This window comes from Lepidochelys kempii, chromosome 4 (genome assembly GCF_965140285.1).
Source record: "Lepidochelys kempii isolate rLepKem1 chromosome 4, rLepKem1.hap1, whole genome shotgun sequence".
In the NCBI taxonomy this organism is placed as follows: Eukaryota; Metazoa; Chordata; order Testudines; family Cheloniidae; genus Lepidochelys; species Lepidochelys kempii.
This window is the reverse complement of record NC_136383.1, coordinates 67,987,431-68,014,340: the sequence shown is the minus strand read 5'-3', so window position 1 is coordinate 68,014,340 and position 26,910 is coordinate 67,987,431. Positions and strand designations below refer to the sequence as shown.

General features: G+C 39.5%; 1 protein-coding gene across 1 annotated transcript in view; it reads right to left on the bottom strand.

The window, feature by feature from the left end:
* The window catches only part of ANXA10 (annexin A10), a 122,710-nt gene extending 96,133 nt beyond the window's left edge, over positions 1-26,577 (bottom strand). Inside the window, exons 1-3 of the mRNA XM_073343188.1 lie at positions 26,316-26,577; positions 25,945-26,159; positions 25,433-25,708 (exon numbers count right to left, since the gene is read on the bottom strand). Of these exons, the coding sequence (XP_073199289.1) occupies positions 25,433-25,708; positions 25,945-26,159; positions 26,316-26,577 (753 nt within the window). The remainder of the gene's footprint in view (positions 1-25,432; positions 25,709-25,944; positions 26,160-26,315) is intronic.
* Between the last annotated feature and the right edge of the window lie 333 nt (positions 26,578-26,910).

The window sequence follows — 26,910 nt, the reverse complement described above, 5'->3', positions numbered from 1 at the left end:
TTACATGATGATAATTGTCGTAAATATAAAGGGAAGGGTAAACACCTTTAAAATCCCTCCTGGCCAGAGGAAAAATCCTTTCACCTGTAAAGGGTTAAGAAGCTAGGATAACCTCTCTGGCACCTGACCAAAATGACCAATGAGGAGACAAGATACTTTCAAAAGCTGGGAGGAGGGATAAAAACAAAGGGTCTGTGTCTGTCTGTGTGATGCTTTTGCTGGGGACAGAACAGGAATGGAGTCTTAGAATTTTGTAAGTAATCTAGCTAGATATGCGTTAGATTATGATTTCTTTAAATGGCTGAGAAATTAAGTTGTGCTGAATAGAACGAATATTCCTGTCTGTGTGTCTTTTTGTAACTTAAGGTTTTTCCTAGAGGGATTCACTATGTTTTGAATCTGATTATCCTGTAAGGTATTTACCATCCTGATTTTACAGAGGTGATTCGTTTTACTGTTTCTTCTATTAAAATATTTCTTTTCAAGAACTGAATGCTTTTTTCATTGTTCTAAAATCCAAGGGTTTGGGTCTGTGGTCACCTATGCAAATTGGTGAGGATTTTTACCAAACCTTCCCCAGGAAGTGGGGTGCAAGGTTTGGGAGGATTTTGGGGGGAAAAGATGTTTCCAAACTACGTTTTTTCAGGAACCCAGATAAAGTTTGGTGGTAGCAGTGGAAGTCCAAGGGCAAAGGGTAAAATAGTTTGTACCTTGGGGAAGTTTTAACCTAAGCTGGTAAAAGTAAGCTCAGGAGGTTTTCATGCAGGTCCCCACATCTGTACCCTAGAGTTCAGAGTGGGGAAGGAACCTTGACAATAATTATTATTGAGGAGTTCAGCTATATTCACCTTGTAGACCAGATCCTTTGCACCACTTAGGATTAAATCTCTTGTGGGTTGCAGGACTAGCTGCCCCAAGAAGTAGTCATTTATGATGTCTAGAAATGTTATGTCTGCATAATGCTGTGAGGTAACTTGTATCCAGGCAATATGAGGATAGTTGATATTACCCATTGTTATTGTGTTTTCTGATTTTGTAGCCTCTCTAACCTGCTATAGCATTTCACAATCATTGTCACCATTCTGGTCAGGTGGTCAGTAGTATATTACTACTGCTATACTTTTATTATTCAAGCATAGAATTTCTATCCATAGGGATTCTATGATATAGTTTCATTCATTTAAGATTTGTCACCTTATTTGATTCTATGCTTTTTAAAAACATATAATGCCATTCCCCCGGCAGTGTGAACTACTCTGTCATTCCAATGTATTTTGTACTCTGGTATTACTGTGTCCCATTGATTATCCTTATTATCCCAAATTTCTGTGATGTCCTTACAGCAATATTCTCATTTAATGCCAGGCACTCTAGGTCACCCATCTTAGTATTTAGACTTCTAGCCTTTGTATATAAGCATTTGTACATTTTGTGACTATTTAGTTGCTTGCTTTCATGTGTTATGTTTAAATGGAACTCTTTTTTATGTGTGTCTCCACCAGAATTATGTGCTCCTCCACACCTGTTGTGTTTCCCCCCTTAGGTTAAAAAAATCCTTTATAACCTTTTTTGATTTTACATGCCAACAGTCCGGTTTCATTTTGGTTAAGGTGGAACCCATCCCTCTTGTATAGGTTACTTTTCCCCAAAAGGTTTCCTAATTTCTAAGAAATCTTAATCCCTCCAGCCTACACCGTTGTCTCATCCATGTATTTAGGCCCTGCAATTCTGCCTGTCTTACTGGCCCTGCGCGTGGACCTGGAAGCTTTTCAGAGAATGCTATTATGGATATCCTGGACTTTAATCTAAGCCTAAGTGTGAGAGGATATTATGGCATCATCTAGAAGGTGGATCCCAACTATGGGATTATTTTCCTATGCTCCAGCTTGATGCTCTCCTGTCCTGAGACTTTCATCCTCCTTAACTCCTTAGGGGTAGTCAGACAGAAGGTGGAACTGCTCTACCATGTCCCTAAAAGTCACCTTTATGTACCTCTCTGTAGTATCTGGAGGTGGGCGAAAGACAAAGTTTAGCTCCAGCGGTGTATTTCCTCAAAATTTGGATGTAATCAGACTCAGGGTATTAGTACTGTATAGATCAACTCTGATTTGGGATATCTCTAGCTTAGTTTATCTCCTGGCATGTTGTCTTGGAAGGCTTAGGTTCCAGTTCTCTCTAAAAAAAGATTAAAACATAAGGACAAAATAAAGAGCTTATGATGCAGTCGCTGCTTATTATGTGAGTAGTCCCTTTTGAAGTCCATGGATCTGCTTTCACAAGTCAAGTCAATATTAATTATTTATTTGTATTGCTGTAGCACCTAGATGCCCCAGTCATGGCTGTGAATCTATTGCACTAAGTGCTGTACAAACACAGGAGAAAAAGTTGGACTCTGCTGCCAAACCGTATTCAAACAAAAAATGCTGCACACACTTGTCAAATATTATTGCCTAAAGTTAGTCACTTATTCCACATTTGGATACCTAAACAAAGAGGCCCAATTCTCAGGAGTGCTGAGCACCTACTGTTCCCACTTAAGTCAATGGGTGTTTTGGGTGCTCAACACCACCTGTGAAAATCAGGCCCTTTTGTTTAGGTATCTAAATGTGCCTGTAATAGGCACCTTTGTTTGAAATTTTGCTCACTGTATAATGTAGTTTTATCTAACAGTGTTGGGTCACCCTCAAAGTTATATAAGTATGATAGAATTATAATTATGTTGTAGTAGAAATTGTAAAGGGGTATGAACATCAGTTCCATGCTGTTGAATTTCACTCTGTAACAAATGCAAGGCCAAAGTGCTAATTATTTCCAGGCCAGTACAGGATAAAGAGTCTGTGCTGGAAAGTGATAAGAACTTTGAGAAAACAATGCCGTTCTTTAAAACAGCACCCTGACACTCTTCCCCTGCGGGGGCCCCGTGTCATGCCTATGTAAATCTTGGTATCCAAAGAGAGAAAAATAGATAGTGGGATAAAACTTGTTAAATGAATCAAGAGTCATAGATTGTGTTGTTAAGTAAAAGAATGAATGATGAGTGCATGGAATTGAGAGCCTGAAGCAGGGAAATAATTGTTTAGTAAATGATGCCAGCCTAATCCTAAGAATTTCAACCTTGGTATCGATGGGCCGAAGAATATGCAAAGTGGAGATAACTGGATGACCCCCAGAGGGCGAACGGGAATCCACCCAAAACGCATCAAGGAAGAACAAGATGATAACTTCTAGCCATCATGGAGCTGTCATGGGTGTACCACCTGCTGATTGAGCTGATTGATGGTCATCTCAATTGTAAATTCAGCATGATGAAGCAACTTCCATAGACTTGTATTGAACCAGAGACCTATAAAAATTGGGTCCAGGGACTGTGTTCTTTGAGTCTGGTTCTACGACCACCCTGCAGAAGCATCGGATGCGCATCTGACAACGACTCGGCTCCACTCTTGTGTCCAGGCCACCTGGCCAGTGACTTGGCACGAGCAACATCTAGGCTGGTAACTATAACCTTTTTGCAGAACCTGTGTGAATGTCTGTGTGCATGAATGAATTTATATAGAAATTGCATATAGTAATATTTTGTTGTATTTACAATAAACGTGGCATTTTGCCTTGTCCCTCTTACAAGATCCTGTTGGTATCATTTTTATTAGTGTAACAGTACATTATGTACTTAATGACATATAAAATGACAATGCCAACACATTATGTTGACCTTATGTTCAGTTTTGCACTTTCACTATTATGTATGTTTACAGCTATTAAACAGTTGCAATATATTAGCATCTACTATATATTAGCATCTGTAAGAAGTACTTAGATTATTCTATGTACTGAGATAAGAACATGAGCTATAATGCCAAAAGGATATTTTCATTTCTAGATTTATATTAGTTAATATCCTACTATTGGCAGTGAACCTGTGTTTAGGCATACTGTGAGAGAGTTTCCACATTAAACAGAACTTCTCCAAATAGAGATGAGGTAAACAGACATGAAATGTGGCAATATCTCTTCATTCAGAGGCCCATGAATGGAGCAGATAACTTGCTTTCTGTTATTTTGAACTGTAGAATATATTACATGATCTGATGCATATTAGATTTTTGTGCACATTTATGTTTCTGTATGAATATTAAATCATAAATAATAAAACTATTCATAAAAGTAACATTCCCATAAGGCCAACTTCCAGGAATGATTTCATAGTTAAGAAGAGCTCATAGGTTGGCTCTATGACATCTTCCTTGAAATTACAACGGTATGTACTATTGGTGGAAATTATCACTATATATTCATAGCTAGACAGGTAGTTTATATCAAACTACTCACTGTTACCAACAGCTGTATGGGACCCTGTGCATACAGTTTAACATGCATTTCTTATGTTAATTTCAAGTGCATGCTCTAAACTTGCAACATGTACTTAAAAATCCTTCATGCCTGTGTGCAGACTAAAAATTACTTTTCGTGGACAGCATGACATATTCTATATGTACATCCAGACATACTTGTGGTAAAATTATAATTAAATTAAAAACTAGTTTACTTTTAATCATTTATGCTCTTTATTTTTTGTATCTCGCTCATACTGGACAATGGAAACAGATCAGTTTCACATTTGTTTTGATCAGTTTCTAAGGAATTTTATTATTTTATGTTTTCATTAGAGCTGGGCAAACCATTATGGCTTGCACCCTGCCCCTGAACTTTGCTTTGAGTTTTTGGGTTCAAACAAGTGAAAAATCTCAAAGCAAAACTCAGTGAAAATGACCAGTCTTCAACTGATTTTCGGTCCAAATCATACAAAACCACAAATGTCACCTATTTTGACCCAAACCCTTAAATTGTCCCAGGTTTGCTTGAAACTAGGTTCATGTTCACCCAAAATATTTGAGAACCACAGTGGAAGTTTCAGTGAACATGGTGTGTTATTTGAATATGTAATGAAACCTGTAACCAGACAAGTGTTGTGTGGTTTGAGGGTACATTGTGCACTTTTTGCACACCTTTAATTTGACGACTCCTTTCTCAACCTTTAATAACGTGTGATAGATCTCAGCTCCAGTGAACTTTGCTCAACACTGAGAGGACTATCAGGAAGCTGGTTCTGGCTTCCTGATTCTGGGGCCAATTCCTGCACTTCTTTCACCCACTGAAGTCAGTAGCTGAAGTGAATAGCGACTTGTGTTCTATTTCAGATTCTTCCTGCTTCCTATTTCAGATTCACCTGCTGTGTGAACTTGGGCAAGTCAATTCACCTCTGTTTGCCCTCTCCACTTTGTCTGTCCGGTCTATTTATTTGTAACTTCTTTCAAGTCAGGACAGTCTGTTGCTATTTGTTTGCACATCATCTAGTTCAATGAGGCCCTGATTTCAGCTGGGGTCTCTAGGCACTGCTGTAATACAAATAATTGACCACACTTGCTTAAGTCTTTTCCAGAGCAGGGCCTAATATTAGACCTTAATATCCAGTTTTGTGTGTGTGGATCAGATTTTTGCAACGTAACTTTTACTTCTGAACTTTTTAAAATGAAGCATTTTAAAAGTTTGGGTCTGAGAGCTTTGCTTAATGCAGGACAAGATTAAGCCTACTGTCTGTGGTGCTGTTTATTCATGTCTAGGGAAGTGTGTTACGTGTTAGGAATGAGCAATTCATTTCTGATAAAATAAGAACTGACATAAACGTTGGCTCAAAACCCTAAGTGAATCCATATCCAATCCTTTCTTATTAGTTTTCACTTTTGCACTCCACTACACTGCCTGATTCTGTCTGGGATTGGAATTGGAAGATACAAAATAGTATGAGAAGATGTATTCTCCTGGGGGCAGTTCCCCAGATGGTGTATATTGCCACAGCTCAGCAACAATGTACACCAGCTGAAGATCTGCCCACGGATTCTTCCAGTCCATTTGGCAGACTGAGAGGTTTGGCTAAGTTTAAATATCTGAACTCTGCAGTGCTTCAAAGCCAAACCCCACATCTCCTGACTGGTGAACCCCCAAAGTTTAATTCTTGTTACATTTTTCTTGTTCTCCTTTGTAGCACTATTAATGCGTACTTGGAGGAAAGTGGATACATATAAGTGTTTTATGTTTTCCACTCTTTAAAGTTTCAAAGTTACATAAATCTCATGATTTCAAACTTTAAAATACAGCATCAGCATCTTTAATGATGTGTTTCTTTTTTGTGCTGATGTGAGAGAAAAAGACAATTTATTGAACAGCAAGTCTTCAGAAGTTTCTTTCCTATACTAACACGGATTTGTATTCCAAGAATTATGGATATTTTTTTTCTAGAGACTCTCAACACTCCCTATTGATATCTGTCTGTAGCAGACAAGATAAAACTGTTCTACTTCCCATTCAAGTACATTCAGAACTAAGGTTACTGCAGTGAATTGAAATGTGCCCACATGAGCCTTGAGAAGCAAGCAAAAGGTGCCTGAGCTCATTTTGTGTTTGACTCAAAGAACATTGGGAAAAGGAATCATTGGGTGTGGAGTTCTTATTATGAAGCTCTTACAAGAAAGCAGGGCAATAGCATTCCTATTGTTTATATTTGTACAATGTGGGTCAGATTGTGTCTTACCTTGTGTGGATGAGCAAAGAGGGTCAGGGAGCATACAAGTGATTTTCCTTACAGTCCTGTGATGGAGCCAGATATTCCCCGAAGTCTCTTGGCATGAGACCTGGTCTGAGCATTTTTTTTTTGCTAGGCCTGCAAAATATTTTGCCACTAATTCCCCTACAATTATTCACTTGTTGTCCACCATGTTTACTTCCTACCATGAATTAATGAGAACAACCAACATAACCTCATTTATAATAATGTATAGCGAAACAGATATAAGGAATGGCAATATACAAAAACCTGTAGGAGAACACTTCAATCTCCCTATACACACAATAGCAGATTTAAAGGTAGCCATCCTGCAGCAAAAAAACTTCAGGACCAGACTTCAAAGAGAAACTGCTGAGCTTCAGTTCATTTGCAAATTTGACACCATCAGCTCAGGATAAAACAGAGACTGTGAATGGCTAGCCAACTACAAAAGCAGTTTCTCCTCCCTTGGTGTTCACACCTCAACTGCTAGAAGAGGGCCTCATCCTCCCTGATTGAACTAACCTCGTTACCCCTAGCCTGATTCTTGCTTGCATATTTATACCTGCCTCTGGAAATTTCCACTACCTGCATCCGACTTAGGGGGTATTCACCCACGAAAGCTTATGCTCCAATATGTCTGTTAGTCTGTAAGGTGACATGGGATTCTTTGCCGCTTTTAGAGAAACTATGCATCCTTTAAAACCAAGAATGTCCTTCTCTTTAGGCCCTTGCCAGTGTCCCTACTGATTTTACAGAAAGCAATGTTTTGCCTTGTTTTTGTAAACCCCAGCAGATTGGCCATCCAAAGGAGCTGCCAGGGGGATGAGCTGGTGAAGTGATAGGAGTTTGGGTGGAGACATATGCACCCAGAGACCATTCCCAGGTCTGTCAGACAACACTGTTGCCATTGGGCATTCATGAAGGCTCCCATCTGAGCAACCAGATCAAAGTAGCCTACCTCACATACAATAATAAGCTACGTCTACACTTGGAGCTGGAGATGTGATTCCTATCTTGAGTAGACATACTCGCACTAGTTCAATAGCAATATAGCCATGGTAGCACAGGCAGCAGCGAGCAGTGGCACCAGCTAGCTGTCTGCAGTATATACCGTTGGGGGCCGGCTGGGTTTGTATTCAAGGCAGCTAGCCCATGCTGCTGCTCACTGCTGTCCATGTGACTGCAGCTGCACTCATATTTTTAGTATACCAACTCAATGAGAGCTAGTAGGAGTATGGCAGTTTGAGCTGGGAATCACTCTCCCAGCTCCAAGTGTACACGTAGCCTTAGATTCAGGGGGAGTTTGTCCTCTTTTAAAACTGGGGTGGTCTAATGATGACAGCGATGGGGGTTTGCATCATTTCTGTAAGATTGTGTAGCTCCCATGTAAGTTCCTAATCAAATTCAGAATGTTTATTTGTTTTGTCTATTAGTGTTTTGATAGGTGATCAAGGTAGACAGCACAGTTTTAGGGAGTGGTTTCAACCACCCACCCAAAAGAGCTAAGGCTGGCAGATAAACCATATGAGAGCCAGCCTTAGCATTTTTGCCTGGGTGTTTGAAACTACTCCCCACAACTGTAATGGGCTGCTGACTGCCATGATTACACCACCACGAACAAAGCCAGCATGAGGATCTGGGGGGCGGGAAAACCTAACCTCAAACTTAACTCTTCTCTCCACACCCTTAGCCATTCTTGTATCTTGTGTTGCTTCCAGGACTCCATTCCAATGATGCCAGCCTCAATCCTCCATTGTCTGCTTCTCATACTGTGACCTTTCTTCCATGTTGTCCCTAAAACTTGGAATGCCCTCCTGGAACTGATCTGAAAAACTTCAACCCTTTCATCATTCAACCCCCTCTTTAAAACCAACCTTGTGATATCACAATGAAATCAGCCAGATAATGAGCATGACATCAGGACTAATTAGGAATAGTTAATATATAATCAACATTTTTTTCCTATCCTTCATTTGTTGTTTTCTTATTATACAAGCAGTGCGGACTGTCTCTTACTGTATTGTGCCAACTTCTGTAATGCACATTATAAACAAAATAATATTATACATAAAGTATGTGGAAGCAGGAACTCTTTGGGTCCCATCCCCCCCTACCCTTCTGTTGCAAGAGAAGCAGAGCCCAGCTGCTTGTGCTGGAGTCTATCTATAGTAAACATTTAGAAAAGTTTTACCAGTGCCAAATAAACTGGTGTTTGGGGGCAGGGGGCATCCTCTTTTGATATCTCAGTCATCCTTTTTTGGTGTCTGGAATCCTTATTGTATATGGATTTGATCCTACTGCCTCTCCAATGTAAAATGAATGACTGTCCTGGTTTCTGTTTGTTCAATTCCACCTTAGTTCCAAGAGTGGTGTGCATTGTTTAATACTGTCCACACAGATCAAACTTCCAGCATAACTATACTGGAATCTCTTTTAAGAGACCATTCACTAACTTCACTGCATCCAGGAATACGGCTTTGTCCTTCCCTCACAAGGCACTCTGTTAATGGGCTGTGTACTAGAATGTAGCTTGACTAGCTTTATTGCTTTGAGTAACATTCCTTTGCTGGTTTTATTTATTCCAGGTGATGGCAGTAAAAGACCTTTGCTCTTTCAGCATATAGAGCATGATAAGGCACTCAGATTCTTACTACCTCTCAAGGGGAAATGATTCCTCCACCCCACCCCCTTTAGTACATAGCATGAGACAGAATACTGCATGACCTGTTTTTTTGTTCTTTATAAATAATAAATACAGCATAGCTTTTTCACCCACCTTTCTCTGCATGGGCCTCTCTCATATTATATTTATTATAATATAATAAAACTCCTATCACTTTAGTAGATTTTAGTATAATATTTTACTGATTTATAATCTATATTGTGCAAGTTACAGTATTAGTGTTCAGGCTTAAGGTATTTTAAACTGCTCCTGTAACTTTAACGTGAATTGTATGTTCAGGGATGGAGGAAAATCTCAATGAAGCTGTTTTGCTGGGATTTGTCACTCAGACAGATGGTGACACAGCAATGTTATGTCAAAGACAGTTTCAAAATGAAAAGCCTTGCAGTGAGCCTGGAGTTTGCCTGCTGGATTGAAACAAATCATCAATTCACTGCTAATGTTTTATAGATGGGTGGAAAGGAAAAACAAACTCAAAACAAAACAAAACCCAACCTGTAAACACTCCCTGAAAAATGGATTCAGCATAGACTTGCAATTACTTTCCTTGAGTCTTTTTTTTTTTTTAAAAGGGACATTGCGGGGAATTTTCAGCCTCATGGTAAAAATTCATATGGGGGAGAAAATCTACTCAAAACATTTTTGCTGTATGTTAGCCTCAGGAAAGGATTTGTGGTTGTGTGGAAGAATGAGATTCTGTAGACCTCAAACAGTGTCTAGCATGAGGGTCCAGGAGGATCTCAGAATCCAGCTCTTTGTATCCAAAAAGGACTGTTCTCCAGTGCCTCCTTCTCCTGGCAACATGGAATTTCTCAAACTGTGCAGCCATTGGCTCCCTCGATGTCACCATCCCCAACATGCTTCTAAGAGGAAGCTAAGGCTAGTTTAGCCAGTATTAACTCCTATGTATATTTTCCCCTAGAAATCCACCGGGTTCCCAGGGAAATATGCCACGAAGAGCAGTAACCTAATCCACCTTGTTTCCAACAAAACTCTAATTATGGTGTGTCCATATACTTCTAGGGGATCCTGGAAAAGGGAGGAGCATTCCACAGAGCTGGCACTCCCCTCTTTCCATGGGTTAGCCCACAGTTGGTTCCACTTTCTGTTTCTTTGCCTCTTGCATAGTGTAGAATGGAAGGAAGCATGGTACCTGCGATGGGAGAACTGGTTCCGATTAACATAGAATTTTTGGACTGCAGTGACCGCTGACTGAATGTAGCAACTCATAGGACTCTAAGCCCTAAACCTTTGATGCTTTCACATTATAAAGAGAAGAATGGAAGTCTTCTCATCACCTGAGAGACACAGCTGTCCTCCTTCAGGTAATAAAAATACGTTGCTCATCCCCATTTAGATGACCAGGCTTAAAATTAAAAATTTGAAAGCAAATATTTCTATTCACAAAAGGCATGATCATCTTCACTTACAGCCATACAAAATTCAGCAGATTGGCATGTGTGTAAATAAGAAAAACATTTAGAGTAGCACTTGTGGCACCTCTGAGACTAACAAATACCACAAGTCCTCCTTTTCTTTTTGTGAATACAGACTAACACGGCTGCTGCTCTGAAACCTGTCATTTACAGTAGAGGGTGTTTTCCAATGAGAGCCCATTATTATAACTCTTTCCAGAACAGTCTCCTCTGTCACATACCAGTCTTTGTTGGGAGGAAAGCAAGGGAGAGATTACGAAATGCTTTTTCATTGTGTTTGCTCTTTATCTGAGCTTGTTAAAGGATCCAGTCTGCTGTGAACATCTATTATTTATCTTAAACTATAAGATTTCCTTGGTAATTAAACACATACAGTACTTCTCAACTTATTTCAGTTTCAGAGCAGGGTGCTGGCATTTAAATTGAGAATACAAAAAACAATTACTCACGCAAGCAACTCAAAGTGCTTTGGACATCATTTCTTCTGGGGGAAGATTAGGTTCTCTTTAGCTGTAGTTACCAAATCCCACTCTATTGTAAGTTGCAGTAACAAAAAGCAGGATGAGATGAAGGGAAGATTATGGGAAATTTCATAATAGACCCAAGTGAGTTCCACATCTAGAGTTATGGGTTTGCCTGTTTTAAATGTCTGCTTAGTTTGCATGTTTGTTTATTTCTCAAGCCTTGTTTTTAAAAAAGAGCTGTCAAATTAAATGAGAAAGAGTTAGACCAGTATATAAATCTGAGCATTAAACTTCCACTTATGAAGTAAGCAGCTATCACAGTAGTTGTTGCTGTGAGAATGGGCCAAATTTAGCCCATTGAAAGTATGCTTGGTTCTCCAAGGACAGTCTTAGTCAAATTACCATGTGGTTGCATGGAGGGTAGTTCCTAACAGTTCTCCCTTTGGATTATTGGGGGAAGCTACTTGCTCATCTATTCTACTTCTTGGAGAAGCAGCGTCCTCCAAATGGAATGCTATAAATCAAGGTGATGGGTGGCGGTAAGTAAAGAGAGTGAAGTAGTTACATGAGAACACATGACAAATGTATTTGACACTGTCAGAAAAGTACATTGATCTCCTTCACTGAGTTCATTATTGTCTAAATAATATGAAATTAGGCATAGAAAAAGAGCTACTTTGCAGAATAATTATTTTCCACATCAGTTAGAAGCTGTACTTTTTGGAACCACACTAACAGGGCATTTACACATGTGCATGTTGCACCAATGGCTTCACATTTCAGATATGTTAGAAACAGGTCTCTGCCTACATAGTGATTGGCTCAGAGGCTGAAAAACAAGGACATGATGACGCCCTTATCAAGCTAACACAATTTTTTGACATAAGCAAGACCCTAACGTTCTGCCACTACTTCTATTTAAATAAAATAATCCTCAAGCCCTGAAAACATTTTAATGGGACTTGACTTATTTTAGTCTGTCCTTGCTATCCCACTGTTTCAACCTGTCAAATCCAGTATCACAGTCATACAACATTCTTTTACTGCTTGTATCTTGAATTTGACTCCTGTTCTCTGGGGAGCTGAGTGCAACCGCTAGAAGTCATTTCACTTGTCACCTTTAACAACCATCAGAAAGATGGAACTATGTCTATATACGATGAGTTTTAGTTTCAGTTGATGGAGCTAGAAGGAACTTTAAAGTTACTCAAAAGCCATTCATAGCGAAGTCCACCTGACCCTAAATTACACTATTCCTGCAAATGATGGTAACATCTGTGTACAATAGTTCAGAATATATTAATTTATTTTAAATAAATTTAGATTGGTTCACTTGCAGGCTTTTTACAGACAGGAAGTAATCAAAAAAATCTTGAAACATGATGGGTGAAATGAAGCAGAACTTCCTCTTTGGCATACAATAGACAACTTCAAAATGCTTCACTTTTCATTTTCATTTTTTAAATGCCTCACTCGTGGCTTCTGTAATGTTTTTTATTAGCATTTCCTAAAAATGAATAGAAGAGATGTGGAGAAGCTTTTGCTTAAATAGTTTTAAGTTGTCAGTTCATTTCTAAGATGTGACACTGTGCTTTAGAAGGAACATACATTATCAATAAAAGTCACAACAGAATAATACTGCTTGTGCCAGAATTAATATAACAATTTCAGAACAAAATATCAATTTCCCCCCTCATACTTGCCAAGACTCCACTGAAAACAAAATATGGTATTTTCTAGCTTCAGAGAGCAATATGCCAATTTATGGGGGCTTTTTATAAAACAAACAAGTGTTCTCTGCACTACACTAAACCTCAGAGAGGTGAGGAGCTAACCGTGACATGGGGAACTTCTCACCTGCAATACATGGTTCCAAAGAATTGTTTCAGTCTGGGGAGTTACTTGTCACAGTTGCCGGGTGGCAAGCTAAGCCAGGAGCAGATGCAGGCTGGAACAGGGGCTGGCTAGTGTGGAAAGAGCTACAGGTTAGGCTGGAGCAGGAGCAAGGGCAGTTGGTTAAAACTACTGGCAAGGGGAATGTTCTTGGTCCTATAGGTAATGATGCTGAGCAGACTGGAGAAACTGCTTCCCTCTATATCTGCCTGGGATCATCTGGGTGGGGCCTTGCCTGTGAATTGGCTGACCCCTGTAGAGAACTGATGAGTCATCACACTCAAGCAGACTTAGGTCCAGATATAACTGAGGGATGAGTCATCACATTACTGTATGCTGATCCAAAACTAAAATCTCTCTCCTGTTCAGTCACTTATAGAAATTTGCTTTGTCAGCTCAACTCCCAAATATAACAGACAGCCTGATTCAATTCCCATAAGTCAGTGGAAAGGCTCCCATTTAAATCAGTAGAATTGTATTGGACCCATAATTGTGCGGGTTTACTGAAAGGTGGCAGAGTTTAAATGAAATTTGGAGCCAACCTGCACTGAGTAGTATAGTCAATTATTTAATTAATATAATCTGAAAATTGTAATTGGCCAGATTCTGACAGCCCCCCTTATGCTGAGTAGCCTTTTATTTTGTGAACGGTTCTGTTGACTTTGAGACTACTTTTGCAGTAAAGCATTTTTCGTCATGAGTAAGGGTGTCAAAATCTGGCCTGATGTTGCCTTGTTGCCTACATGCAATCATATAAAGGAATTATGATGAGTTACATAGTTCAGTTTCATTCAGAAGTTTTGTTATGTGGTAAAGATTTTTTCATATAATTTGTTATGGTACTTCAAAAATCTATATTTTAACATACCTTAAATATCACAGATTTGCTCAGTTTTTATAGTGACAAACAATAATCCAAATTCTGATTTTACTTACACCCATATAATCATGTTGACTGCAACATCATTCATTTCTCATTTATACTGGTGCATCCCCACTGAATTCACTGCACCTCAATTACTGTGATTTTTAACTTCATTATTCTACTGTACGTTGGCATATTCTTCACTTAAGTCTTTTTTTCTCTAAATACAAGAGAAAGATACATGATCTTTGCAATAGGTGACATGTGCTTAGTGCAGACTGTCTGTTTTCTGTTAGATAGGTGTGGCATGATAGTCCCTAGTTATCTGTTTTCTGATCAGTTATAAGAGGTGTCACTCTATATGTCCATCACCATGTTGAGGTATTGATATAATGTGGCATTTCAAATGAACACAGATGAATATATGACATCACATGCTTTCATCAAGGCCATTGAACCTCTGGGACATTTGAAATACAGCAAACAATTCTGATATCATTCTGGACATTGAAACAGAAGTATACTTGTGATATGAAAACAAATGTCAGAAGGTGGGACATGGTGCTAGTTGCTAACAATCACTTAGGGATGCTGCTCATGTGTGACAGATTTGGAGCTGTTCTTAATACTTGTGAATAGTGTGTGTTAACCTGGTCAATTAGCTGTTTACTGGAGCAATATATTGGTTTAGTTTAATAGGAAGCTATCAGAGAAAAGCAAGCAGGAAGGGGGGAAATGGCTCAAAATAAGCAAGTTTATAGCTTAGAGTTGTTAAGAGTCAATGCCAGACAAATAAAGGTCTGGGAGCACAGAACAACAAAATAGCTCTGGCAGCTTAAAGAGGAACTTCCTCTCAAGAAATGGGGGTAGTTGTTTGGGGCCAGACTGAGACACATGACATTCCACTTACTGCTACAACTGACTCAAAAAATTAGGCTTGCCAAGGTTACTATCAAGAGATGGTGGGACTCTAGACCACAAATATTGTGTACACTCTTGTTTTAAAATCCTAATCCTTTCTCTACAAGGTTTGTTCCTACTGTTAAACAATGCTCTTGCATTTAGAAGGCTGTTTGATCATTTATGTGTCACTGGTCACAGACTACAAAAGGGAAGATCTGCAGGTGCCCTGCCACAAGGTGGCTTACCCCTTAAGGGGAGGCTTAGTCCACCTGTGTCAAGCTTAACTCACCTCCCCAGGTGGGGAAAATGAAGATCTTGTGATGGGGGGAGGAAGGGGCCAGGGAACCCAGTCAGGAAGATAAGAGGCTGCTGGAAGTGAGTAGGTTTCAGCAGAGAAGATTTGGAATTGAGACTACAAGCAGGAAAGGCCTGGGTGGAGTCCAGATAAAAGGCTAAATGCTTGGACTTGGAGGCTTTATTTTGAATTGGTTTGGGTAGAAAGAGAGCAGATTCTACAGCAGTTAGAAAAGGCTCCACCCAAGTAGGGTGAACAGTGGTCTACCAAAGCAGGGAAGAGTTACAGAGAGCATACTTGGGGGAAAAGGGAAACCCCATGACTGCATTTTGTTTTTTGCCAATAAGTAGAACACTGGGAGAAGGGGCATTAGTGGACAAAAAACCTGTGCAGTTTATTGAAGGAGTTTTTTGTATGGGGAAACTGAGGTGAAGGGCTGCTTGCAGGGCTGCCTTGAGGCTCAGAGGGGGTGTCTAGAATGAGGTCACTTGTTTTAAACTCACTTGGACCTGCTGAGTAAAAATGGTTGGCATACAGGATACTGTAGCCCATGGTGAATTGCAGAGAATGGCAGTATTCTGCCGGAGGATAAGTAAAGTCAGTCAGACTAGAAAGGGGACAATCCTGCAACTAGTTTTGCAACTGTGATACCATGGAAAGCAGCGGAAATTACAATCGAGAGAAGATTTGCAATTCCCATTTGACAGAATAGCAGACGTCACTACTGTAGAAGTGGCAACAAAGCAAAGGTTGTGCTTCAGTTCACCACTGTTCACTGAGAACCAGTATACCCAATCACTGGAAAAAATTGTCTCCCATAGTACAGAAGATGATGGAGGAGGCCTAACAGTCATGGATACTGCAACAGGCTATTACACCTTTTATGTATTTTACAGTTTGGATAGTAAAAGTTATAAAATAAACAGTATTTCTGAGAATCTGTACTGGAAAATGTCATTGCTATTTTTTTGTAACAGTTGTCTAATCATAAGTTTCTAAAAGATTTTAGGTAGTGTCATGTTAATGATGTAGATCCAGTAAATTGTATCTATTAAGAAACCATTTTTCAAGGATTTTTAAATTTACCCATTTTAATCTGTGTTATGTATAGCAGTGGTTCTCAAACAGGGCTCCGGGCCCCCTAGGGGGCCATGAGCAGGTTTCAGGGGGTCTGCCAAGCAGGGCCAGTGTTAGACTTGCTGGGGCCCAGGGCAGAGAGCCGAAGCTTCACCGCATAGGCTGAAGCCCGGAGCCCCGCCACCTGGGGTTGAAGCTGAAGCCTGAGCAACGTAGCTTAGTGGAGGCCCCTGTGGCCCCAGGCAACTGCCCTGGCTTTTATAGGCATAAAACCAGTTGTTGTGGCACAGGTGGGCTGTGGAGTTTTTATAGCATGTTGGGGGGGGCTCAGAAAGAAAAAGGTTGAGAACCGCTGATGTATAGCACACCCGTCATCCCAAATAATCTCCACATGCTCTACAGCCTGGGCATACAGCAGTTATTTTATCCATTAATAAAATAAGCCACATTTGAGGTGAAAACACTGCAGTTGTTTTGCATCAGCAACACTACACAAGCTTGTTTTTAGACAAGCAAGTTGGGAGGAATGCATCAAATTGAAACTACAGGACAGTGAAAAGAAAAGGAGTACTTGTGGCACCTTAGAGACTAACCAATTTATTTGAGCATGAGCTTTCGTGAGCTACAGCTCACTTCATTGGATGTGAAGTGGTAATTCAGTTAGATGACTTGAATGTGACCAAAACCTATCACCACTTCTATGGCTAAGTCAGACTTAATACAAGTTATATGGAATATTTAAAGACTGCAAAAGGCAATGGTACCCACTGCCATTAAAGGAATAGAATACTGCTATTGAGCCACATGTGGGTCCATAAGCACGACAGCATAAATCCTTGAAACAACCCACTGAGACTAATGTGGGCAGTACTGTAGCAGGTTTCCCAGTTACAAAAAGCATTTAATATATCAGTTGAACCATGTGCTGTTTGGGTCTGCACAGCCTCAGAATAGGGCTTTTCAAATTGCACCCACAGAGCTGTATGCCCACACCCCGAGATGTCATATTTATATATACTCATTTCTGATGAGCACCCAGCACCACCAAGTTCACACTGTGCCAAGCAAAATGCATCTGAATACGGATGATTGATTAACTCCAGTTGTGTCATCCTCTTTCCTTATACCTCTGCTGCTTTGTTTCACTCATCTACCTCAGGCCAGTTACAGGCATGACATTTCTGCCTCTCTTGTTTGCCCATCTCTGACTCAGTGTAAACTCGTGCCCTTTCCTTTTTTCCTCCTATCGACCCTCACCCTCAACACCTACAACCTCACCCTCAATCCTATCTACTTCCTTCTTCAAATAAATTATCCTAATCGCTGAACTCTGTCTGCTGTTTTTGTGCAGCTGTCCCAAAAGTCAATAGTGGGCTTTTTGGAAACCTTCTCCATTGGCACATCCTAGCTTGTACACAGCTAATTTGGCATCAGAGTGACTTGTGTCATTTTGAAGATAGACGGCATGCACTTTCCCTGATGCTTTCCCACCACTCTGCACATTTGCATGTACCCATCCTTCAGCATCATCCTCTTTGAAAATATTACGTTGACCTCTATATTTTGCACCCTGGATGCACTTATGTGACAAGATTTGTGCCCATACATGTCTTTGGCTAGAACTTGTGTTCCCTATTGTGTTAATTTTAGTGAGTCAGTTTTTTTTATATTGTTTTATTGACTTACACCTCTAAAAAGAAATACCATAAATATATTGTAGCAAAATATCTTCTATTTCAGTTTCTGTTTACAAACAGGACCATTTTCATATGCTTTGCTATTGCTCAAAACAGATGTTTAATTAATATTTGTTCCTGTAGGTCCCCTCAACCTTTATTCATGAGGAATATTCTCATATTTAAATCCTTGTCAAACATTTTTCACCTTTCAATTACTTTAAAAAAATAAGTATTCCAATAGAATTATGAGTAGAAGTCTTTGTTTAGTTAACTGTAAACATGTCTTCAAATGTTCCTACAGTCTGTAGAACATTAATGTCTGTGGTTTTTATAGGTGACAAAGAAAAACTAACTTTCCTCTGTGTTTTATGATGATAAATAGTAATGTAAGAGAAAGACACATTTAAGTCACCATGATTAGCCAAAATTTAATTAACTACCTAATTTTCTCATGAGTTTGGAGGAATTCTAATGCTTAAAGAAAACAGACTTAAGACTTTCTCTGAGTTATATAAATTTTGTTGATCACCCTTACAGTCAATAATTAATGTAGAATGCATTCATTGAAAGGAAAACTCATTAAAATCTCAACTTTCAGGTTACCATGATAATAACTGAAGATATTAACATAAAAAATCAACTTCTCCAAATGATATTTTACCTAGTTTCTAACATGGCAAGATTACTTCTGTTGTTATCTGAAGCATATGTCTTTCACTACAGGAGTTAATTATACGCCAATCACACAAATGCATTATCAATACAGCTGTTTGTTGACAACCCCCTGATGATTTTTACACAGAGAAATGTGAAGTCCTTGTCTATGCTAGAAAAGGTTTCCCAGTATACCTATACTGGTAAACCCTCTTAGTGAAGATGCAAATGCTTTTTTTTTTTTTTGCCAGTATAACCTGCTTGTATCACTTATACCAGTCCCTAAACGACATACTATATGAGCAGAAGTACTTTTTTGCTAGTATTGCGGCATCTACTGTGATGCTCTGTACCTCATCGGAACACCCAGCACCCCCATGTTCATTCTTGTAAAATGATTGTGTGGTATCCAATGCAAAGTTTGTCATGTCGGGTGTCTTTGGAAGGCTTATGATGCACTGAGCATTATTGTTACAGTAAAACAGTAACAACAATGCTCAGTGCATCATAAGTAATGTTATAGTATGCATATAATTTCATGTATGTAGTTATGAGGCTAAAAATGTATCCTCATGGCTTAAAATAAGCCCAGGCAAAAACTCTCCAAGAACTGAAAGGCAGTTCACAAAGCCCAGCCTTACAGGAACAAAGGACGCTGGCCTAGGCAGCAACAAAAGAATTTGTTGGAATCTTACGGAGTCACCCCCCTTCCTTCGGTTAGTCGGGAACTGTGATGAGGTAATGCTCACCTGACTCTGAAGTGGCAGGGGGGGGCAAAGCCAAGAGGGAAGAAAGAACATGATAAAAGGGAGAGATGTTTGCCATGCTCTTCCTCTCTCTTCCATCTACATCTACAGACATCACCACCAAGCGACTGAAGCGCTGATTAAAGGGAAGAGCCTGGCTGAAGAGCAATCAGCCAGCCTATGGTGAGAAGCCTATAAGTTTTTAAGGGCATTGAAAGAGTTAAGATCAGCTTAAAATGAGTTTTGCTTTTATTTCATTTAACCAAATCTGACTTCTTCTGTTTTGACTTATAATCACTTAAAATCTATCTTCATAGTTAATAAATCTGTTTGTTTATTCTACCTGAAGCAGTGCATTTGGTTTGAAGAGTGACAGAGACTCCCCTTAGGATAACAAGCCTGGTGCACATCAATTTCTTTGTTAAATGGATGAACTCATATAAGCTTGCAGCATCCAGCAGGCATAACTGGACACTGCAAGACGGAGGTTCCTAGGGTTGTATCTGGGACTAGAGATATTGGTTAGTGTCATTCGATTGCACAATCCAAGGAGCAGCTTACATGCCAGAGGCTGTGCATGAACAGTCCAGGAGTGGGGGTTCTCACAGCAGAGCAGGGTAAGGCTGGCTCCCAGAGTCAAGGACTGGAGTGAGCTAGCAGATCATTGGTCCAGACAACACCTGAGGGGAACATCACATTTACCTTCAGGCTTTTGATGGAATAGTACATGAATTAGGAGTGTGATTTCCTCCCCTCCCCCCACTCCTAACAGACATAGCTTTTTCTGGCAAAAGAGTTAAATGTAGACCAGGCTTAAGTATAACTTATAAATACTTTTAACACTTGATCCTGTTATACACATGCATACACAGTTATATCCTTTTTAGATGGTTTGAGAAATACTACCTGCAATACAAGAAATGGGTTATTGTTCACTCCGAACATCAGAAAAATTTCTGTTAGATAATAGTACTTTTCTGTTTTAGTGCTTCAAGCAAAGTCTGTTATTCAAATACAAATATTACATTAGCTTGTGATCTGGTGACTATCTGAAAGCTATTCATGCACATTCATGCTTTGTCATTCATTGATCTCTCTTTTTTGGAAGTGTGATAGGATGCTTGGAGGACTGGGCACTCTAGCAGTTAGCACAACTGACATCCAGCCCCTTGCTTTGCTAGCAGAGGGTTCTGGTTCCTAACCTTAGGTGGGAAATCTTCTGGCCTCCATTTGCACCTGGGCCTCACCTCTTAAGGAGCTCTGGCAGGGGGACACTGGACCTCCTTTTCTACCAGGTAGCAGTCCAGGGCCCTGTGTGAAGAAACATTGGCAGGGTGATCCAGGAAGAGAGTTTAAGTCCACTTCCTTGGGTTACTTCCTACCTATGACCTTCAGTTTTGGGCATGGCCCCTATAGTCCCGAGAGTCTGTAGTGTCTTGCCTGTGTAGCACCCCCTTGTGGGACCTTTTGTGTAGATTAGTCAGGCAAGGGAAGGTCATGCCTGACTAATTTAATCGCCTTCTATGATGAGATTACTGGTTCTGTGGATGAAGGGAAAGCAGTGGATGTATTGTTTCTTGACTTTAGCAAAGCTTTTGACATGGTCTCCCACAGTATTCTTGTCAGCAAGTTAAAGAAGTATGGGCTGGATGAATGCACTATAAGGTGGGTAGAAAGTTGGCTAGATTGTCGGGCTCAACCGGTACTGATCAATGGCTCCATGTCTAGTTGGCAGCCGGTGTCAAGTGGAGTGCCCCAGGGGTCGGTCCTGGGGCCGGTTTTATTCAATATCTTCATAAATGATCTGGAGAGTGGATTGCACTCTCAGCAAATTTGCGGATGATACTAAACTAGGAGGAGTGGTAGATACGCTGGAGGGCAGGGATAGGATTCAGAGGGACCTAGACAAATTGGAGGATTGGGCCAAAAGAAATCTGATGAGGTTCAATAAGGATAAGTGCAGGGTCCTGCACTTAGGACGGAAGAACCCAATGCACCGCTACAGACTAGGGACCGAATGGCTAGGCAGCAGTTCTGTGGAAAAGGACCTAGGGGTGACAGTGGACGAGAAGCTGGATATGAGCCAGCAGTGTACCCTTGTTGCCAAGAAGGCCAATGGCATTTTGGGATGTATAAGTAGGGGCATAGCGAGCAGATCGAGGGACGTGATCGTTTCCCTCTATTCGACATTGGTGAGGCCTCATCTGGAGACTCCCCTGCAAACATACCAAACTGCAGCACTAAACATCCACAGCTGTTAGTGTTGGGAAAGGGTAGTACATGAAGAAGAGAAGGTTAAGGGATAGTCTGATATGTTTTCAGGAGTGGCTTTGTAAAAGGGTGCTGGAATGCTTGCCTCCTTTAAGTGGTACAGTTAAGGTTGTGATGCATGGTTTGTGGTGTATGGTAGTTATGGTAAGGGTAAGGTGTGTGCATGTAATTGGAATGTAAAACACGCACCGTTCCCATTCTAGTTATGAGTGCTTAATACTGCTAAACACCAGTCATGTAATTAGAATGAACATTAGTTTACATATATGACAGCACATTTACTAAAAGTACAGTGTACCTGAGTCTGTTTACTATTTGATTTCTTAATTTGATTGAAGAAAAAGACAAACATCTAAACACAGCTACTGGTTGAAAATAAACTGAGGGACAAGTCACTTTTGTTTAATATCTATCAGTAGAAGAGTTTTATCATGGCAGGAAAACAACAAAAAGCCCTATCTTAACTTGCTTCAAAGTGTGAACTGAAGCTGTTATTCACTCCTTGACTCCCTCCCCTTTCCCCCCATGATGAGACCTGCTGACACATCTTCAAAAGATGGCAGACTTAAATAAGCAAGCAAAGCAAAAATCAGCAGGAAGAAAACTTGAAGCTACAGAATAAAATAATGTAAAAGATTGTTCAATACCAAGAAAAGGTAATTGAATTTGTGAATAGCAGGCAAACGTACCTCAGTGCAAAAAATGTGCTGACATCAGAGATTTCTTCATTAAAAAGAATATGCAATAAATCTTCCATCTTAAATTTCTGCCAGTGGAAATGTTATTAAGGCATTTTCTTTGGGGATTTTAGGAATATAGAAAATGTACCATTACCCAAATGAATAAAATATTAATGAAATTAGTCAACATGTAGTAAATAGGCCTTAAACTTAGTTTCACTTTTTTGAAGCAGTTTCACTTTTTGAAGCAGTTCCATTGCCTTTCAAAAGGTTCTCACTTTATAAGAATAAGTGCATATTTTTCACTTTGTTTTTTTCCTTTCCATATGGATTGCTGAAAGGGAGAACTTTACCAAAAGGCTTATCTTAACCTTAAATGTGTTAAAATCAAAGTAATGTATTATCTTACCATATATTATTTTTATTTATATTTACCTGTATAAAAATAAATGCCAATATACTTTCTCAGACATATTTGTTTGCATAGAGAAGACATGATGGTGTGGTGTAGTATGAAGGTTTTGTCATCAGCAACACACTGTAATGAGTTTGGGATGGATATTCAGCTCTGGAATTCACCTAAATGTGTGATACTAATATTGTTATATTGCACCACATCAGCCTATATTCTGTATATGACATGTAATAGAAAACTATTTATTTTAACACTGTTTTGGAGAGTTTTTAAATTTTATATCGGTAAAACATTTTCTATTTTATACAAATTTGCACAAGTATTGCAACATTTACTGTGAACATTCTTGCAAGCATACAAATGGCTCTTAAGAACATTTGTGCAAAGTGACTAAAAGCACATTCATGTTTTTTATTTAAACAAATGATCATAAATGTATTTTCTTCAAAAGTCTTTCTTCTCTAGATAGACACATACATGGTAACTATTTTTAAAAAATCAACATTTGCCAACAGTTACCATAAAGTGGTATCTGAGATACAAGACTTTTCTCATTACTTGGAAAAGGAAATAACCATTACTTGGAAACAGTGTCAATGAAGCCATGAATTTACTGACTTTTCATGATTTTTCAACTTGTGCTATTTCTCTCTCAAATGGGAGGTGAGTAGGGGTCGTTGAACAATTCACACAGAAATCCAAGCTTCAATTATCCTCTTTCAGATCTGCCAAACTGAACTCCAGCATTGGTTGTAAGGGAAAATGAGGAGCAAGGAAGAAATTTTGAGAAAACTGTGAGGGCTGAGGAGATGGTCAAAAGTTATATGGCCATATTAGCTGTAGTTAGAGACTGGTAAATAATTTGTAAAGCATATTTTATTTTATGAACTTTGCCCCCTTTTCTCTTCACAGATTGTCCATAATATAAAATGTATTCATTATTCAAAATTCATTGCCAAATATCTGCAAATAATTATTGATTTTAGTCTGTGACCAGTTCATTGTGAGTATTCAAAATTCAAGCAGTTTTGACTGGATACATAGATCACATGGTACATTTCAGTTCTGTGAACAGATTATCATAACTGTTAGAACTGGATTTCCAGTATCAGTGCTTCTGAAAATATATTCACATTTCACTTCCTGCAAACATTCTGCAATATTCATTTAAAATTTGCTTTTTGGTTAATATTTCTGCCAGTAAGATAATTCAGTCGGTTATTCACTGAAAGCAAACATAAATTTGGTGCTAAGGTACCTGGACTGAATTAACCTAATTATCCAAATTAATATGAGGAACGTTTTTTGTGGTATTGCTCCATTGATTTGTGGCCATCTGGATGGACCATTTCAAGGGCAGTAGCTGATCACATTGGAGAGATGTATAGCTAATTACGGCAGATACATTTGCAGAAACAGCTGCAGTATGTTTCTTGAGAAGTAGTTGTAAATACAGCTTGTTGAACCACTCATCACAGACAATGTTTTCACCAGATTTGGCCTTTTCTGTCCAGGAACCAATCATGACTCTTACTAATTTTAAAGTTATTCATAATTGTTTAACAAATAATTTTTACAAAAATACTTGGGTCTTCTTGAGTTGCTGCAAGCCATGTATAACGAGTACTCTTTCAAGCATTCATCATTGGAGCTGAATGATCGCTCACCTAAATCACATGGAATGGTTCCCTGACAGGATGATATAATGGGAGAAGAGCTTAAAGAAATAAGCAGGGTATCAAATTGCTCTTGAAGAGAATAGAGAACATTTTAGGAAGGGGACAAATTTAGGAGATAAGCAGGCCTAGGAAATTCCAGAATCTTCAGTTGTCTATGTCACTGTTGCTGTGGTTCCAGAGGTGGTTCCATAGGGCAATTGTCCCCGCATGCTTGTCTTTCTGCCTTGTTATTTGGTCACACTACATGCTCTGGAGCTGATACATGTGCCAATTGTCTCCAGGCATGGAAGCTTTTTGCTGCATGAGCATTCCTCCCACAAGCTTAGGGACTTCCCCTCTTTCTCCTCCTCAGAGCGTCTCATTCTAAGTAATCACTCAGATATATGTCAGAAAAATGCTGGCATTCCCACTATCCTATTCTCTTTCTACCTCTGAGCACCTTGGCCTACAAACACAGAAAACGAAGGTTCCTCTGTGCAGGGCCAGATTAACTTTTTGTGGGCCCAGCGCCAAAGATATTTGGGGGTCCCCCTGGGGAATGATTGTAAAAGCCAGGAGATCGACACAGAAATTGTCTTTGACACAGCACATAGCTGCACAGGTTTTATTAACGATAGCTACACAAAGTGGTTTGGTTGAGTTAAGTTACTCACATTAATACTTGCTATGTAATATACAAATTACTCATCTGAAGCAAGACTAGTATGAAGAATGATGCTGTAAATAAAATGTATGAAAGTTTTCTTCAGTTTTTTTGATGTGCCTTTGCTGCAGCAAACGATTCAATTAAACTAGAGAAGTCTGTAGAGTTTACCATCTCAGATTCAATGGATAACAGAGTAAGACCGTTAAGTCTTTCTTGAACCATTGTAGCACGTAAAGCACTTTTTGTCCTTTTTAAATGTGAAAAGACCTTTCACCACTGCAGTTTGAGACTGGTAGTGTAAATGTGTACTGCAACAAAGACATTTGGAAAGGCTCTTTGCAAAATTTTGCATGTTCATTATGGTCAGCATTTGCAGTGTTGTAGACAGAGCTTGTGATAATGGCTTGGAGGCAAGCTGCTTTACAAGTGAGCACCACTGTACCCATTCTTCAAAGATCTCTTCATTGAGGTTACCTGAGTAGAATTCAATTAATCTTCTGAGAGGCTCTTTAACAGCAGTACTGTCAAGGTCACCTGTTAAGAAACAGAAATGTTTGTTTATTTCTGAATGTGCATGCATTCTTCTGTTGAGATGGCTGACAAGTGAATCAGTTATGGTGTAGAATGATTCAAGTTTGAATGTCTTTTCCCCTGTCAGCACAACAGCAGGTTCTTCACTATCATCAGCCATACGCTTTGGATGATGCTGCTGCTTTACCTGAAAGTTAGTGTAGAACTCAAAGACATTGCAGATTCATGGTATTCCTCAAAACTATTTTGTTGTGCTTCCACAAACTCAGATAGTGACTTCAGCAGCATCACAGCTGTGCCTAAGTCCATTGTTTCAGACTGCAGAAGATGACTTGTTTTGTTTACTCTTGTAAGAATACTACTCCAAAATGTTGTCATTAATGCAGTCTCCAGCTGATCCATGGTTTCAACTAATGAGTTTACCTCTGCTCGTTTTTCACTGTTCTGCACAGTGTCCGGACCAAAAGCCTGAAGCACGGATTTATAGCTTTTGTAGTTGCATGATAAACTGTCAAGTGCATCCACTCGAGCTGACCACCTTGTATCACTGAGGTGCTTTGGGAGAAGTTCTCTCTTACTGGTCTCAGATGTCTCCTCTTTCAGAGAATCTTGCAACAGGCCCCAGCGATAAGTTGAACCTGAGAAAAAAACATACAGTTCTTGGACAAATCCAAAAAATGTAATTGCATCAGTGCATGACTCTGCAATAGCAACACCACATAGATTTAGTGAGTGGGTCATGCATGGGATGTACGCTGCTTTCTCATTGACTGCAATTACCCGAGCTTACACACCAGAATAAATGCCAGACATGTTACTAGCATTGCCATATGTTTGACCTCTGCAGTCCTTTAGGTTGATATTTAGTTCATTACTTAGGATTTCATTGATAACATTAAACAGATGAAGAGCTGTATGCAATGTAACTGGAACAAAATTCAAGAAGCGTTCTACAGGTGTGCAGTTATTCAGCACATAGCACACAGTAAATGTCAGCTGATCAGTATGACTAATATCCGGTGTGGAATCAACACTGAAGGAAAAATACTTAGCCATTTAGCTCATCCACAGTGTCCTGCTACAGTATTTTGTTTTCTCTTCAGTACTGGTTACTTGAAGTCCCCTGACCTAAAATTTCTATTAAGGGTTTTGGGAAATGGGAGAAAAACATACTGGAAAAAGCTCCTGCCTGGAGACCAAGAGAGGAGAGCTAAGAAGAGCTTCCTGCTTCTCCTAGTGAATACAAGAGACTGGGAAGTTGGGGAAAAGAGCAGCACTCTGAACAGCCGCCCTCAACGACAGAACTTGAAGAAACTGAATTAAAAAATAAAAGAGAGAGTGAGAGAGAGAGGCACTTCCATCCCTGGAAGTTGAGGAGAAAGAATAACT